The sequence below is a fragment of the Sturnira hondurensis genome, unplaced genomic scaffold, assembly GCF_014824575.4.
Source record: "Sturnira hondurensis isolate 20B ecotype Veracruz unplaced genomic scaffold, ASM1482457v3 Scaffold0006505, whole genome shotgun sequence".
Classification (NCBI taxonomy): Eukaryota; Metazoa; Chordata; class Mammalia; order Chiroptera; family Phyllostomidae; genus Sturnira; species Sturnira hondurensis.
Window position 1 is genome coordinate 3,029,313 of NW_028079136.1, and position 17,321 is coordinate 3,046,633.

The 17,321-nt window shown below is 37.4% G+C and overlaps 1 protein-coding gene across 2 annotated transcripts in view; it reads left to right on the forward strand.

Annotated features, from left to right (window-relative positions):
* The window catches only part of COPB1 (coat protein complex I subunit beta 1), a 34,930-nt gene extending 27,669 nt beyond the window's left edge, over window positions 1-7,261 (forward strand). For both annotated transcript variants that reach the window (XM_037050018.1, XM_037050017.1), the window contains exons 17-22: window positions 213-357; window positions 1,462-1,581; window positions 4,449-4,594; window positions 5,311-5,400; window positions 6,236-6,391; window positions 6,877-7,261. In XM_037050018.1, the coding sequence (XP_036905913.1) occupies window positions 213-357; window positions 1,462-1,581; window positions 4,449-4,594; window positions 5,311-5,400; window positions 6,236-6,391; window positions 6,877-6,936 (717 nt within the window). In that variant the 3' untranslated portion in view covers window positions 6,937-7,261. The remainder of the gene's footprint in view (window positions 1-212; window positions 358-1,461; window positions 1,582-4,448; window positions 4,595-5,310; window positions 5,401-6,235; window positions 6,392-6,876) is intronic.
* The last annotated feature ends 10,060 nt before the right edge of the window (window positions 7,262-17,321 follow it).

Here is a 17,321-nt window from a genome sequence, read left to right on the forward strand (position 1 = left end):
TGAGATATAAACTCTAGGATCTGTTATTTCTAACGTCCCTGTTTTGATTTACTGTGACTGCCTTACGAAACAATTTTATTATACCTGTTTCAAAATGACTTGTCTAAACTAAGCACACCTGTTAATTACCTAACAGACTTAATCATTTGGCTAGAATATGTTTGGTTAAATTGTTTCAGTCACTTGATTATCTCTTTATATTTGCTTGACAGGTCACCCAGTTGACAGGTTTCTCAGATCCGGTATATGCAGAAGCTTATGTTCACGTCAACCAGTATGATATCGTCCTGGATGTGCTTGTTGTGAACCAAACCAGCGACACTTTACAGAACTGCACGTTAGAGTTAGCTACCCTAGGTGAGGAAGTTTTCCATAAAGGAAGGGTATTTACAGTAAATCTTCATGATGGATTATTAAGGGATGTGCACACATTTTAGGATGAGAATTCTCTTGAGTCCTTTGTGACATTTTAGTCAAGGCTTAGTGTTACATTTAATACTTCATCTTTTTCAACTCCAGTTTTCAGAACCTCTGTGCTACTTTCTTATGCTTATGCTTTAGTACATCCTAATAAGTTTATTCACTTAGCTGGATTGCAAATACAAATTTTTCCAAATAGAAATAAGAGCTGTTTAAGTTACAGATTTACCAAGTATCTCACTGAGTTTAATTTTTAATTTCCTTAGTACAGAAGTAAGTATTTTCTGAGTCTATAACCAATATATACTCCATGTGGACAGAGCAGTATATCCTTAATTTTTTTTTCCTCTGTGCCTTTGAGTGACAGCTGCCCCTGGCACAGTCTCAGGTCAAGGATGCACCCAAGGGTTTTTCTTTCAGCACCAGCTTATATCCTTAATATTTAGCAATGTGACATGTCTTTTCTTTTTCTTTTAAAGAAATAGGAATTGGACTTTCTACACTTCTACATCTGGCTTTGAAGTTGGGAAATATAGATTGTATACGGGAACAGTATGGTGCCCCTAGTAAATTCCAACGTGGGTTAAAGAGTTAACAAGAGTAACTCTTGAAGCTTTTGAGAAAATATACTTCTGCCATCAGCACAGCTTTGATGTCTATATAAAGAACTATGATTCTAAGAATTTATATCTTTCTTTTGTTTTATCCTTCTTTGTAATGGATTATATAGTTTATGATTTAAGCTTTTTGAGAAGTTTGTAATCATTCATTGAAATGAAATGGCATGCCCAAAGGACCCTCGTACACACATGTAAATTAAATATAGAATTATTCTGAAAAGGCTATTACCTCTTAAAAGAAAGTGTGCGTATTGATATGAATAATGTATTAAATGATTTCATTTTGTCCTCATAATATTTGAATCATAACCCTCTCTTGTTTCTTACTTTGTTAGAAACTGTTAAGCTGCATATATTTTAAAGTTTTATAATTTGAGAGGTTTATATATATGTCTTTGTAACTATGTCTAAATTTTTTCAGGGGATCTGAAACTTGTGGAAAAGCCATCTCCTTTGACTCTTGCCCCTCATGATTTTGCAAACATTAAAGCTAATGTCAAAGTAGCATCAACAGAAAATGGAATAATATTTGGCAACATAGGTAAGGCATTATTTTACAGCATGTGGTGTTTGAAAACTTTTATTAAAGAATTTTTGCAATGAGTCACTGTGACATTTCTTAAGGATAGAACCTGAATCTATTCGTGCATTCATTTATGGAGCACCTGCTGAGGTGCCAAGCACTGTACTATATTTTAGATATACAGAAATAAGCCACATAGAGTCACTGTCCTCAAAAAACTGTCAAGCAAGAGGAGGAGATAAATAAATATATAATTACAATGTACTGTGATAGGGCTAGTTTATCTACTGTGTGCTCCAGGGTCATGGGAGAAAATGCTAACAGTATGGAAGGCTTTGTAAAGGTCAATGGCATGTTATCAGAGGATAACATTTGAACTCAATCTAAACTTTGCCTAGGCATTTCTTGTCAAGTCACCAAAGGACTAGCTTCTACAGAGGCATTCAGTCAATAAACTTTTTCATTTTTATTTTTATTTTTTAGCAATTTCTGTAGTAGGGTGGGGTCTGTTGTGGTGAGAAACAAATGATCTCTGTCCTCAGCTTACAGTCAAGTAAAGGAAAACAGATATGTAAAGTAGATATGAGCAATTCATAATGGTAACTGTTACGGAAGAAGCCTGTAGGAATCTATGAAGCATTAGCTCAGTTCTCTGAACATGGGGGCAATGGAGGGGGAAGGTCAGGCTAATCTTTGTGGAAGAGTTAATTCTCAAGTAGGGTTTTAAAAGATCAGTAAGTGTTCTACAGATAGACAGGGATTCAGCTGGAACAAAGGCATGTTTATACCTGGAGTTTACATGGGCCAGAGGGTGGTGGTAGAAAAAAATGAGTTTAAGAAAGTTAGTGAGAGCTGTATTTTACTTGTCATGCTAAGGGTTTTGTACTTTATCCTGCATATAAATGGAGAACCAGTAGGGGATTATAAGTGAGTTATGTAATTAAATGTTTCTGTGACAGCACTCTAGAAGACTGATGGGAAGAGGCAGAATGATTAACTAGTAGACTATTGCAGGAGCACAAGCTGGATATGACAGAGAGGACTTGAGCCAACTCAGTAGTGGCTGGGATGGAGAGATGGGCTAAGTATAGTAGATTTTAAGGAACTAGAATGCCCAGGACATGGTTACTGACTAAAGAGGGAATGGCTAGAGTAACACTCAGATTTCTTTTTTATTTGAGATTTCAAATAGACTTTTGTTGTACCAGTGGAGGGTAACATTCTACTTAAAAATCCAAGAGGCATTTTTCAAAGGTACAACTGAAAAGGAGGAGACACAAATAAAGGAAGACCACCAAAAGGCTCAGGGACAACTTATACTCCAATTTCTTAATTGGGTTTATGTTTATGTCAACCACTAAAACAGAGAATATAGAGAAGAGAAGAACAAATTTGAGAACGAGAAAGTTAAATCTTGAGCAGGGTGAGTAATAAAGTATCTGAAGATATTCCAGGGCAATTTTGGTATAAGTCTGGAACTTGAACCACAGGTAAATATTTGTTTAAAAGCCATAGAAGTAGAGGAAATAACCAAGGGAGCTTAAATTGAAAAGAGAAGGGATTTGAAAACCAAATCCAAGAGAACAGTGATAGTAACAGCCTGGTCAGAGGAGGAGAAGCCTACAAAGGAATCTCTTACCATTAAGAGAAGTAAGGAAAAAATTTCAAGAAATGTCTGCATTGGTAAAAGATCAAATAACATGAAATCTAAAAGAGAGGATCCTTTGAATTTGGTGATTAGTGATATTAAAATTTTTCTTGTCTATGTCTTGGGCAGTGGTGATAAGTGGAAGACTAAATAGGTTGGGGAATAAAGATAGTGAATACAGACTATTCTGAGTGTAGGACCTTGGTTTTGGTAAGAGTGAGAGAGGGTATTAGAACAGAAATCAAGGATGAGGGGGAGTTATTTTTTTTAAGATGAGAGAGTCTTGAGTATGTTCATGGAATGATTATAAGGGAAGTAAGTCAGTAGAGACAGTAAAAGAGGTAATCGTTGATGAACCAAAGCAGGGACCACAGGTGGGAGGAAGTATTAACCTTGGAGAGAATGGGCAGCACTTCTCTGATATAAAAGGCAAGAAAGTGGATTCAGAGAAAGATACATTTATTTTTAGAAGTGGGGCTGAAAAATTAAAGGAACATATTCTTGGTAACCTCAGTTTTCTCTGAAAGTGGATAAGGCAGGGGACTATCAAGAGATGAGGGTAGAAGGAGGAAAGGAAGGCTCCAATGAGATTATGACTTTATATCGTGGAAAAGATAGTCATAGAAGCATCTTGTATCATTAAGTACCGGCTCAGCAATATTCATTCAAAAATATTAACCCTGGCTAGTGTGGCTCAGTGGTTGAGTGCCAGCCTATGAATCCAAGGGTTGCCAGTTCAATTCCCAGTCAGGACACATGCCTGGGTTGAGGGCCAGGTCCCCAGTAGGGGGCATGTGAGAGGCAAGCACATACTGATATTTCTCTCCCTCTCCTTCTCTTTCCCTTCCCCTCTCTAAAAATAAATAAATACAGATTTTTTTTTTATTACTTAAGCACCTACTATGGGAACACTACTATTTGTATATTCTCCTGGTGTGCCTTACATATAGCAATTGAGTTTGAATTCTGGCTCCTACTACTTATTAGTTCTATGACCTTGAGCAACTTAAATTAATTTTTATTTTAACTTCTTCATTTGTAAGTTGGAAGATAATAATACTATAACATAGGATTGATGTGAATATTAAGTACTATTTATAAAGCCTTTAGATTACAGTAATGTTTGTACAGTAAGGATTATATAAATAATACCATAATAATTACTTGGAAATATTAAAACTTTTTAAAATAAATTGTCTCCGGTGATTGAGAATTGTTTTTTGTGTGTATATTGCAGTTTACGATGTCTCTGGAGCAGCAAGTGACAGAAATTGTGTGGTCCTTAGTGATATTCACATTGACATCATGGACTATATCCAGCCTGCGAATTGCACAGATGCTGAATTCCGTCAGATGTGGGCCGAATTTGAATGGGAAAACAAAGTTAGTCCTGGGAGAGTTTCTTGAACTCCTTATTTTTGTTTCTTTTTAGCTAGTGTTGAGGGATTCTTCTAGAATATTAATCCCATTAAAAAATGTCAGATGTGAAAAGCAAAGTCTTTCAGTATCTTTCTTGCAAATTAGCCTTAGTTGAAAGTCACTCGAGTTAGTTTGATAAGTTGTTGTTGGAAATTTATGAGAGCATAATTAATCTTATTGATTGATTGATAGTATAGACAATATTCCATTTCTTATATGTATGAATAATACATTATCATTGAATTTGGTGTCCAAAAGAGGCTTTGCAAAGTTACTGGCTTGCTGCACAACTTTCTTTGAGCCTTGGTTTTTATTTGAAATATTTTAGATGCAGTACTGTGTTGTTTTTCTATGAAGTTACCTATATCTGAAAGTTCTGATACCATCCTGCAGTTTGTTGGATTTTGTAGATGTCATTTATTTTTTTTTTGTTATCTATCCTTCCTCACTAAATACTTGGAAGAATGGTCTCATATGACATATGAGTGAGTGTTTCTCAATCCCAACATAAGAAATTCACAACTTCCTCATTGTAAGAATTATAATCTTCATAGGTGAAGAAGAAAGAAAACAGCATAAGATTTTATGTATCTTTATGTACTTGTATTGCTTTTAATAAAATTATTTGGTATTGAAAAAATTTTTAAAGAAATTATAATCTTTTTTCTGTGTCTTGACAGGTTACGGTTAACACAAATATAATCGATTTAAATGACTATTTACAACACATATTAAAGTCAACCAACATGAAATGCCTTACTCCAGAGAAGGTAAAATTTGACTGAGACCTTCTGAAATCCAGTAGAGAGGAGTGTGGTAGATTCCAGGCTTTCTTGTATGTCCTCTAGTGTATTTTTGCTCTAACTCAGCATGAGAAAAGCAGCGTCTTTCTGGACTAGCTAAAAGAAGTTACCCCATAGCCTGTATGAGTCTGTTTACCTCTTCTGTACTGTGTCAGTCTGCTTGTTCCTAGTGCCCCAGTTGAAGAGTCAGATTACTTTCCCTTTTCAATCTTCTCCCTTTCAGCTAAAGGCTTATTCCAAAATAGTTTCTGGTACTCAGCTAAAAAATATTCACCATGTCTTCTTTTGGCTCTTCTTGTGGAACAGAATATATCTGTTTAGGTAGAAAATTATTGATATACTTTGCTTATCTGTTATGTTTGTGTATGTATGAAAAAAAGACCAGAAAGAAAAAGTAAAGCTGTTATAATATTAATTTTATCAGTAAAAGAATGCTGCCAGATAACTGAGCCCAACAGTACTCTGTGAGCTGTTGGATATACAGTAATGAACAAAATTAAAGTAAATCTCTTTCTTCATGGAACTTAGGTCCAATGCGGGAGGCAGTCAGACAACCAAAAGTAAACAGAGAATGTATAAGTACAAGTGTTATTTCTTTACATTCAGATTTATATAGATATGGTAAAATCCATACTGTTTACATGTGTGGTTCCATGAGTTTAGACAAATTTATACAGTCATGTAATTACTGCCGTATGATAACTACTATTTTAATGATGATTTATCTGTGGTCTTCAGTCTTGCTTACATGTAAGTTCTTTAGTAATAGTAAAGTACTGAATTTATCACAAATTTCTTCCAGGCACTTTCTGGTTACTGTGGCTTTATGGCAGCCAACCTCTATGCTCGGTCCATATTTGGTGAAGATGCACTTGCAAATGTCAGCATTGAGAAGCCTATTCAACAGGGACCAGAGGCCCCCGTTACTGGCCACATCAGAATTCGTGCGAAGAGTCAGGTAACAGTTGCTTTTATTGAGATCGTCCCTGAACTGGACAAGAGAGGGAGGAATTGAAGTCTTTCTTGTTTCTGTGTGTAGTATCCTCTGTCCTTCTAGTGTTTTGTGCTAGTAGGTGCACATACATGTAATGTATTCTCTGAGTAGAAATACAACTTAGGATTTATTAAAATGACTCACCTTTTGGGCCTTATTTTGGATATTTGCTTAAAACCAGATTGATTCCCATGGGGTATTTATGAAATGGGTTCTTTAGAGTTGTTTTTTTTTTTAATCCAAACTACAAATCTATATAGTGACTGTTTGTAAATCTAACACTAAAAGTACTTAATAACCAAGTAAGGTGGTTTTGGTGAGTCTGATTGGTACCTCCTTGGTTTCATTGTCAAAGGTTGTATTATTGAATGGGGGCTTGGTTCAGATAGAATAACCTGCTGGTTTTACATAGTGTCAATAATTATAAACATTTTCATTTTTGTTTACAGGGCATGGCCTTAAGTCTTGGAGATAAAATCAACTTGTCTCAGAAGAAAAGCAGTATATAAGAATAAACAAAAAGTCCTTGCAGATTTACAGCTAAAATTTAGGTATGGGCTTACTGGACTCCAGCGTCTTTTGTACTCTTCATTTATGTTATATAGGATCTGAGTTCATGCTGAATGCATTGCAGCCAATAACTTATAGCCTTTCCCTTAAATCAAGATTGAGTTTAAAATTATAGTTTGTCTTTTGTCTTAACAGTTCTGAATGGTGTCTTCAAAGTATATGATGTTTCTCACATGTTCCAAGACCATTTTCACAGTACAATAAGCAGATCTATTCCTAAATCTTTTGTTATTTTATAAATAAATGTATAATTACATAATTTTAGTTATGTAGCAGTGGATTCCTTTTATTTGTGTTATAGATTTCTATTACAAATTTAAATTACTTTGAGTTGCATATATATGAATTTTATTAAGAGAATTTACAAACCCACTGATGTGAAATGAGACAGGTCTTGGTTTACTGGATTGAGTTTTACTTATATTCCGACATCAATATTTCTAAAAATGCCTCATTATATTCTAAAGGACTTTTTTCTGGAATTTAGCTCTAGGAAAAAGTACCAAAGAACTTGAGAAAACACACCCAGCTTCAGTTTAAAAGAGTAGTATTGTGAATCTTGACTGAAATAAACATACTATTCTAATTATCCTGAATAGTTATGAAAAATAGATAACCCAAAATAGATTTTATTCATTCACATTTAGTTCTGTGTGTTCCTTTGGAATTAAATTGGTTCCTGCCAGTTACTGAAGCTACACTGGGAGAATTCAACTCCAGAGGACTGAAAAAAAATACTCTGTTTCCCTGATGCCTCCCTGCTTTACTCCTCCTTTTTTTCTCACTTTACACCAAACCGGGCACCATCACCTCCTAATATGATAACAAATGCTTTTCTGAGCTGAATTCCCTAGAGGCTGCTTATGATGTCCTTTCGGCCCTTCCTTGGGGATGATTGAGGTAGTCTGATCTCTTAGCTGGGCGGAACATGAACTGTTAAACTTTGTGTTCCAGTTAGGATTCAGGAGGAGTCCATAGATAAGGTCTGTGGAAGAGTGAAAGCAGCATCTCCTATTTCAACACTTGAGTGAGATGACTGGAATGATTTGTTTGGATTGTCAAGGAAATTGATACTTTGTATGATGTCATAAACTTTGAAGCCAATTGCTTATTTAACCAAAAAGAACCAGAGGATTAGTAGGCATTTGAGATTCCAGAGCATTGAAATCTCAGAGTAGGTGGCTACCCAATGAAAGACACTAGGGATGTAGGAAGAAAGTGTTGGGTGTTGGGTTGATGCATTGAGTCAAAGTCTGGAGATTTGTGGTGAAAAGCAGAGTAACTGATGCAATTTTTTTGGATTAGATCATTTCCCAAAGTATGCTCCATTGAACATTAGATTTTTTTAAAGATTTTATTTATTTTATTTTTAGCGAGGGGAAGGGAGGAGAAAGAGGAAACATCAATGTGTGGTTGCCTCTTGAGTGCCCCCTACTGGGAACCTGGCCTGCAACCCAGGCATGTGCCTTGACTAGGAATCAAACCAGCCACCCTTTGGTTTGCAGGTTGGTGCTCAACCACTGAGCCACACAAACCAGGGCTGAACATTAGATTTCTTGATGCCATTAGGTTTTCTGAGAGAAACAGCATTTCAAAGTCACGTAAGTTTGGGAAAAATTTTATGCTGTTCTGTACTGGGGATTTATCGTGCACATTAGCCTACTAAAAATTCTGAGAGTAGCCCTGGTTGGTGTGGCTCAGTGGATTGAGTGCTGGCCTGCAAACCGAAGGATCCTGGGCTTGGTTGCCAGTCAGGGCACATGCCTGGGTGGGGGGCCAGGTCCCCAATAGGGGGCATGCAAGAGGCAACTAACCACACATTAATGTATCTCTCCTTCTCTCACTCCCTTCCCCTCTCTCTAAAAATAAATAAAATCTTTCTCTAAAAATTCCAAGAGTACTTCTGTAAAGAAAGCAGATTAGTTTGGTTTAACCCATCAGATCTTAATCTTATTTGACCAGCGAATTCTTTTTTCATAGAACACATATTCACAATATGTAGGACAAAAAAACTGACACATCATGTTAAATATTTTGGTTTTGTATTCACAATCCATCAGTATTGCATTTAAGATCTCAAGAAATTATGCCGCTATGTCCTAGAGTGTGCTGCTGTGTGCTTATGTTGATAATGGTGAGAAAATTGCCTGCCTAACATATTCAGGTCATTTTTGTTGGGGTTGAATTGGCTCACATTGCAATTTTCTTAAATTCCTAAATATGGAAAACAAAGAGATGTTAACACAGTTGTCACATAGCTATTACACATTAAGCTATTTACTTCCTTAGCATTTTATTAGCTTTGTGCAGTTAATATAAACTGCACAATTGGATAGCAGCACTGCTTAGAGAAGCTGTTTATACTGTGCTCTCTTAATTAGGATATAACATACATTTAAAGGTGGTGGCTGCTCACAGTGGACAATAGTGGTCTGCCTAGTGTGGCTCAGTTGGTTGGACGCTTTCCCACAAAGTTGTGGGTTCAGTTCCTGGTCAAGGCACATGCCTAGGTTGTGGGTGTGGTTCTCAGTCAGGGCATGGGAGAGAAGCAACCAACTGATGTTTCTGTCTCATGTGGATGTTTCTCTCCTTCTCTTTCTGTCTCCCTTTCCCTCTCTCTAAAATCAATAAGCATGTCCTTGGGTGAAGATTAAAAAATAGAAGTTACATTATAAATTTTTTTAACCTTTAAAGAAGAATATACTATATAATTAGGACCATAATGTCTAGTAAGAAAATAAACATAGTATCTGACACCAAGTGAGGGCATAATAGGTAAATAATTGAATGAACTTATCTGTAAATCGTAGGAGAATTAAATGGCCCTTGTATTTTGCTGTCTTAACACTAGAGGGGGTTCTGTGCAGTATATTTTGAGATTAGAAGTGATTGGAATTTCGAGTTGTTTTCAGTGATATTTTGATAGCTGTAAGAAACTTTTCTTTGTGATTTATAAATATTATAAGAGACAAAAGAACTCATTTTAGGGTTCCTGAAAAAACAAGAGAATCAAAATACTTTTAGAAATGCAGTGTCTGATGTGAAATATCTATACAATGTATTGGGTAAACTAAGTAGTTTTAATGGTGGCCTTTGCCTTCCACACTAGTAAATGTTCTTAGCTAACCCTTCTCCTTAAATCAAGATTCAGTTTAAAATTATAGTTAAAAATTTTAATTAGCCCTGGCTGGTGTGGCTCAGTGGATTGAGTGCCAACCTGCAAACCAGAGGGCTGTTTGATTTCCAGTCAGGGCACATGCCTGGATTTGTAGGCCAGATCCCCAGTAGGGGGCATGCAAGAGGCAACCACACATTGAAGTTTCTTTCCCTCCTCTCTCCCTTTCCCCTCTCTCCAAAAATAAACAAAATCTTTTTAAAAATAATAATTAATTATAGTTTTTCTTTTGTCCTAACAGTTCTGAATGCTCTCCTCAAGGTAGAGTCAGATATATCAGCTCCCTACCTACTGCCTTCTCCCAGACTCTTAGTATATCAGCAGTGTTATTTGTCCCCCTCCTTGGGCTCTGCTCTTTCCCCCCTGGCTGTCAGGAGCCCAAAGAGTTACTGAGGTGTAGTGCAGATGTTTGTTTAGAATCAGAAAAAGTGTGGAGTCCTATCTGCCATTGCTGTGTGGTCCTAGACAGTGGCAAGTAGCTGATTTATTGGATGCATAACTCTGAGTGCTTTTTCCATGACATGGGCAATCTGGATGACTCTGTGAGGCAAATATTAATGTCATTTACTGATGATGATTAAACCTCAAAATGAGTATTGATAAGCAAATTGTATTAAGTATATACAGTATATAAGTAATATACAGAGGATAAGTTGTTATTTAGGCTTAATAGTAAGAGTTGAAGCCAGATATAAAGTCAGTATGCCCAACATTAAAGCCCTTGCAACTAGTCACACATTGCCACCATTGCCTGATCCTGTTGTGCCTCCGTTTCCACATTTGTAAGGTTCTTACAATGTTTGCTTCATAACATTGACGTGAGGAATAAAACGATGCAGTGTATTTATTATGACTATTTGGTACATAGTAAATGTTGTTCCATTTCTTTCCCCATTCACCTTTAGTTCTTACACTGCAGGGAAAACAAACCTGTTCCCCTTACTATCTTGATCCCTCCTTCAGAATTTAGGTCCTAATTTTATACTGTACTTGAATGCTTTTTGTTTTTAAAACCAGTAACTTAAAAGCAACTTCATTTCTTTAGAATTCTTTATTTGAGGTATGATTGGTCCTCAACCTTGTAACAGTATTTATCATGTCATTTTTTTAAGTGGCTATTGACACTTCTGTTTATCAACTATTGTTACCATAGCTATGCGTAACTGTCACGACCCATTTATCTCATGGATAAATGACCTGTGATGAACACACTGGTTTGGTATCCTTTCAGAATGAGAACCAAATAACATTCTTTAACAATTGAGCACAGAAATAAATGCAGCTAGGTTATAATGACAATGTGATATTTAGAGTTGCTCATTGCTGATCAAAAGTCACTTCTAGGAATCAGACCAGTCTTTAAAAAATTTCTTTGGTAGGATCTCTTTGAGAAGTAAGGCAGGAACAAAAGAATGCAAATGGGAATCATGCCTTTTATGGGGGGTTCTCTGTGTATTGGGTTCTAAGATAACTACTCTATGTATTTTTGAACAACTGTAAAACTAACAAGATACAAAACTGAAATGCAGTAGGGTGGGCTAAAATAGCCCTGAATGAGTTCCTAAATCTAATCTCAATACTCAAAATAGGTGTCAGCCTGGGCCTATCTCTTTATCTGCAAAATGAGTTAACTAACTGCTCAAGAAATTGGTGCTAAAGAAACAAGCCTTGTTTTTTATAGTAGCTTCTTCAACAAACTTTATAATCAACTGGAATATCTCCACCTAGATACTCCCCACAAATACCTGAAAACCAACATGAAATGGAACTTAGCTTGCCCCTCAAACTTGTTCTGCTGTGTTCTCTGGTCACTTATGCTAGAAACCCAGCAGTCACCCTTAACTCTACCTTCACCCCTAGTTCTCATCAGACATTGTTTCATTTTCTTCAGCAGTATTTTTCTGATCTTTTTTTCTTCTTAACTCCTACTGAGATTGCCCTGGTTTAGATTTCTGCCATCTTTATTCTAGCCTACTGCAGTGGCCTAACCATAAATTTCACATATAATTCTAAAATTAAAGTCTATGCTTAATTTTGACCACATGCAACAGTTGCTATACAATTCCTTAACCAGTTCAAGCTCTTACCTGGTAATGCCATTTTGACATACAGGCCTAAAAAAAGGGGAAAAGTCCAAAGGTTTTTTAAAAGATTTTATTTATTTATTTTTAGAGAGTGGGGAAGGGAAGGAGAAAGAGGGAGAGAAACATCAATGTGTGATTGCCTCTCACGTGGCCCCCTACTGGGGACCTGGCCTGCAGCCCAGGCATGTGCCCCAAATGGGAATCAAATCAGCGACCTTTTGGTTCACAGGCCTGCGCTCCATCCACTGAGTTACACCAGCTGAGGCTCAAAGATTTTAATAATTGAGATGGGAAAATTGCAAATGATTGTGGTACCCCAAAATGAGTATTGATCCAAATTTTAAGTATATGCAGTATGTATTAGAGAACCCAATAAATAGTAGATGCTCAATAAATACTTACCGAGTGACCAAATGAATCAAACATGCAGCTATAAAGATAACTGTGGATTAAATTACACTGAACATGTTCCAGTGAAATAATGTTAGGGGAAAACACACTACTTTGTAAGAATGTCTCTTACATTATGATGAATCAGGATATGTTATAGATATACTGCCTGACTCTCCAAGTGATTAAAAAATCAAAATATACCAGTTTTATCACTAGAACATGTTGAAAATAAATGCTGTCTACCTCCTCAGGTCACTGGGCATGGCTAAGATATTTCATTGGCAGAGCCCCTGAATCCAGCTCTAGTGGTTTTTAGATTTGCGATCAATATCTCTTGGGCTTCTGAGTAGACGAAACTTCAGCTTCTTCTGGGTCCACCCAGAGAGCTGGCTGGCATCCTCCTGCAAGTACTGCCTTCTCTTATAACAGGGTAGGGACTGAATCTTACTGCACAGGACCCCAGCCAGGACAGCAAGGCAGTCCTGGCTCAAGGTGTCTGAGAAAATTACTGAACTCTGCTAAGCTATCAAACCACTTCTTAAAGCCCAACAACATTAATAAGCGAATTTAATGAATCATAATCAAAATTTTCTCTTTCTATGAAGTTGTTTCAGGTCACACTTTTTTTTTAAATGACCCTGTGCTTTGAGTAAAGGTATGACTGTCACTCTTGCTGTGAGTAAAGGAATGACTATTAAGAGTGTGGTTTTCAAACTACCTGCTAGTACAGTGAGATTCCACGAACTAGACTAATGTGTTCCCACAGTTAAAATCAAATAACAGTGGCCTGTTTGCCAAATCCAAGAAAATTTGGTAGATAGAATTTTGTCAGATGTATGTTTCTTCTCTGTAAATGTTTTTTGTACATTAATATCTGCTACCGAATGTAAAAGGCTACAAGGAAGCATTACCAGAATATTTAGTCAGCTGAACATTCTTGGTTGAATAGCTTATCTTTGTGGCCCTGTGTGTTGTGTTCCCAGTTGTTTTACTTGCATACAAGTATTTTCTGGTAGTAAACTGTTGCTTGTTGATCAAATGGAGTTAAATGTGTTACTATGGTGGCAGCAAAGAACAACTTGATTTCTAGGTGTTCCACCACTGGACTTAGGTGCTTGTGCAAAATATAGAATCCAAGTATTCTCCAACAGATCATATAGGCTCTACTTTAATGAAAATAATCCTAGGTAGTAAAAGTGTAAATATAAATTCAGGTAATCCTTGGCTTATGCCTTCAATATAATGACTTCTGGAAAAGCCCTGGGAGAATGTGCCCTGGTGTTTAGCACTCAACATGTAATTAAGACTTTTCCGTTATTCCCTAACCTAAGGCACAAGATGGGAACTTCCTAGGACCCGTGGGCTCTGACTGAGAATACTGTATGTCTAGTTCTGTGCTGCGTTCTGAAGTTTCTAGGAATAAAATACAGGTCAGTGAGTATTTTAAGGACATGTAAACACCCAATCAGAGAAAAATGTGCTAGTTGCTGTGAGAGAACAAAAAAACTGGCGACTATTGAAGAAGGTCAAGCATGGTTTCACAGAAGGGTGACATTTGAACTAAGCCTTGAAAAGCGTCAGTTTGCCTGCTGAATGTCAGAGAAGGGATGGGAAAGCCATTGCAACCACACAGAACAATTCGGGTAAAGTCACTAGTGCACGGCCCAAGAGAATGTTCTACTCAACGTACGCGTAGGATGTACCCGGGAAATGGCAAATGCTGAGGCTGGAGGTGGTAGACAAGGGTCAGACTCGGGCATTCAAACTTTGTCTTATGGGAGTGAAGAACTACTAAGGATTTTAAAGCAGATAAGTGAAACGATGAGATTTGCATTTAGAAAAACCTCTGGCTAGTTCAGAGAGTAGACTGGGGCTCTGGGAGGCCAGTCAGGAGCCTGTTGTAAGAGTCAAATTCAAGACTGTTTTGACAACATGGTATGAGTGGGAGGTGGTAGAAGCAGGGAATAGAGGACAGGGAGAAGCCTTGAAGTTACCGGTTTTGCCCTGGCTGGTGTGGCTCAGTGGATTGAGTGCCTGCCTGCAAGCCAAGGGGTCACTGGTTCAATTCCCAGTCAGGGGACATGCCTGGGTTATGGGCCAGGTCCCCAATTTGGGGTACAGAAGAGGCAACCACACATTGATGTTTCTCTCCCTTTCTTTCTCCCTCCTTCTAAAAATAAATTACAGATTTCCCTAAGGGCAAATGATGCTCTGATAAGCAGGTAGGGCAACCAAATCTGCTTTTCTTCACATATAGTGTGGGAACAATTATCCTTCCCCTTCCTGTCTTAAGCAGTTACTGAAATGGCAGTGGAATGGAATCTGTAAAGATGTGTACAAACGGGCAGTAGAGTAGCTATTAATAATGTTGCCATAGTGATCTTCATCCACAGAACAAATATGAGGTTGAACGATACCAACTTATCTCTTTTATGGCTAAAAGAAAAAATCAGTAGTGTCAGGTGATTCAACCTCACAGTTTGTGGGGTAGTTTTTCCTGTTACTTCCTGCCTCCTTTTCAGCCATATCATTGCTATTAAAAAAAAAAAAAAGATGAGCAATATATTTCACCAAGGGGATTTCCAGGAATGCTGGGAAAGCAAGTGTGGTAGAAAGTGTACAGGCTTTGAAGTCAGATAAACCTGGAATCAGCTTTTCCTCTGTAATATTAACTGTGATCTTCATTGAGTCAGTGTGTTTCAGCCTTACTATTTTCATCTGGAAAATACTAAGGCTATTTTGCCTGTCTTGCTGGGTTGTTAAGTGAGAAATGCGTGCCTTGTTTGCCTGTGGCATGTAAAAGGTGTTGAATAAAGTTAGTTTCAACTGTTCCTTACTCCCCCTACCCTTTTTTTAACTTGTTCACAGGTTTGACATAAAACTTTAATCTGCTTCCTTGTGTCCCAGAAAAACAGAGTTAAGAGCTACATACCAGGAATTTTGATGTGTATCTGAAATGTTCAGCTGTCATAACTTCAAGCCAAAACCTTCTAAACTAAGTGACCATTTATACTATCAAATATCATTCCATGGAATTGCTTTAGTGCACAGTTTGTGTCAAGTTTTTCCAGAGTGCCACAAGCCTCATCACTTTTCACATAATTCAGGAAGTTACTCATTTAACCCAGATTTCCAATAAACTCATACATACAAACTGTGTCATACTCCTCTGGAAATGTCATCACATTTGTGTGTGTGTGTGTGTGTGTTAACTGCTTTTTGCAAAAGAAAAAAACCCATTTCAATTATTTCTTTCCTTGTAGTCCTGACTGAATCTAACTCCAAAGTGAACCGAACTCCCACTTGCTGACCCTCTGCACTTCTGGGTCCCAGCCGCACAGCTCAGTTTCTGTCTCTCTTTCCTGCCTTAACATTTCCTCTGACGATGAGTTCTGACTTCGCATTAAACCAGGGGGTGGTGTTGTGTTGTTTTGTGTTGCTTTGTTTTGTTTTGGGCTCCTTTTTTGAATAAGCCCTACTCTTGTCACTGCATATAAGTGGCAAATAAGACAGCTTACATTTTTGTGACAACTATAAAATAAGATACTTTCAAAATAAGTGAGTGCTATCAAGGACATAAATAGGCTAATGGGATATTTATAGTGGCTGGTAGCTGGCAGGTAACTTAGCAAGGGTTCTCAGGGAAATGAGGCAGTAACAATGCCCTGAGGTGAAAATGGCTGTGGCATATTATAAGAACAGAGTGGCTGGGATTCTCATTCTCTCTCTCTCTCTCTCTACTTGGTGACAGTAGTAGAAGATGCAGCGAAGAGATAGGCAGGGGCCAGACAAAAATTATTCTCTGGGCTCTGGCCTCCAGCGTCCCTGGAGGGTTGGATCTGTGTCTAGCTACTTCCAAGAACTTTCCTTTAAACCAGAAGTCTGCGGTGACTCACATTCTCACTGTATCTCACAGGGAACCTGACTGTCTTGCCCTCCCCACTTGAATTTACCCCTGACCGAGTTCAACTGAGAGTACTTGATTATCTACTACATAATGGTCTTTTTAACTTAAAAATTAATTGCTAAAATAGTGTCTGCTGATGAAGATTAAAAAATGAAGGCAAAAATCAAATAAAAAAAACTATTCACGATCTCACCACTCAGAGATAAATATCGGTTATCATTTTGTGATACATCATTTCAGACATGTATTCACTTATATATATATTTTTTAATCTATCATAATGTGACTTTATTAGATGACATAAACTTCCGTATCAACAAATCAATGCCTGATTCTACATCATTTTAAATAATTTGTCATGCTGATGATATACCACAATTGTTTCAACCCATTCACAGTTTCAAGGACTAATAAAATAATTATGATAATCATAGTAGTTAATAGATGTTAAGAACACTGATACTCTTACACTCATTATTTCCAAGGCAAAGAATGTTAAGTGAGATGCCTGACAGATAATAAGTGACAGACAGTGGTGACGCAAATGCCATTTGCTAAGCATGTACGGTAGGCTAGGCTCGGTGCTAGCTAGTCTTGGTAGCAAAAGAACTGCTATTTCCTTTAAACTGCCCAGGTGGAGAACTCTGTAGCCCTTGAGGTAGTGGTAGTGGAAGAGAGGCATCTGGATGTCCACTCCATCTGGATGTCCACCACTGCTTATAGTGGCGCAGAAACAAGACTGCTGTTGGGATAGGGTGCTTGTAA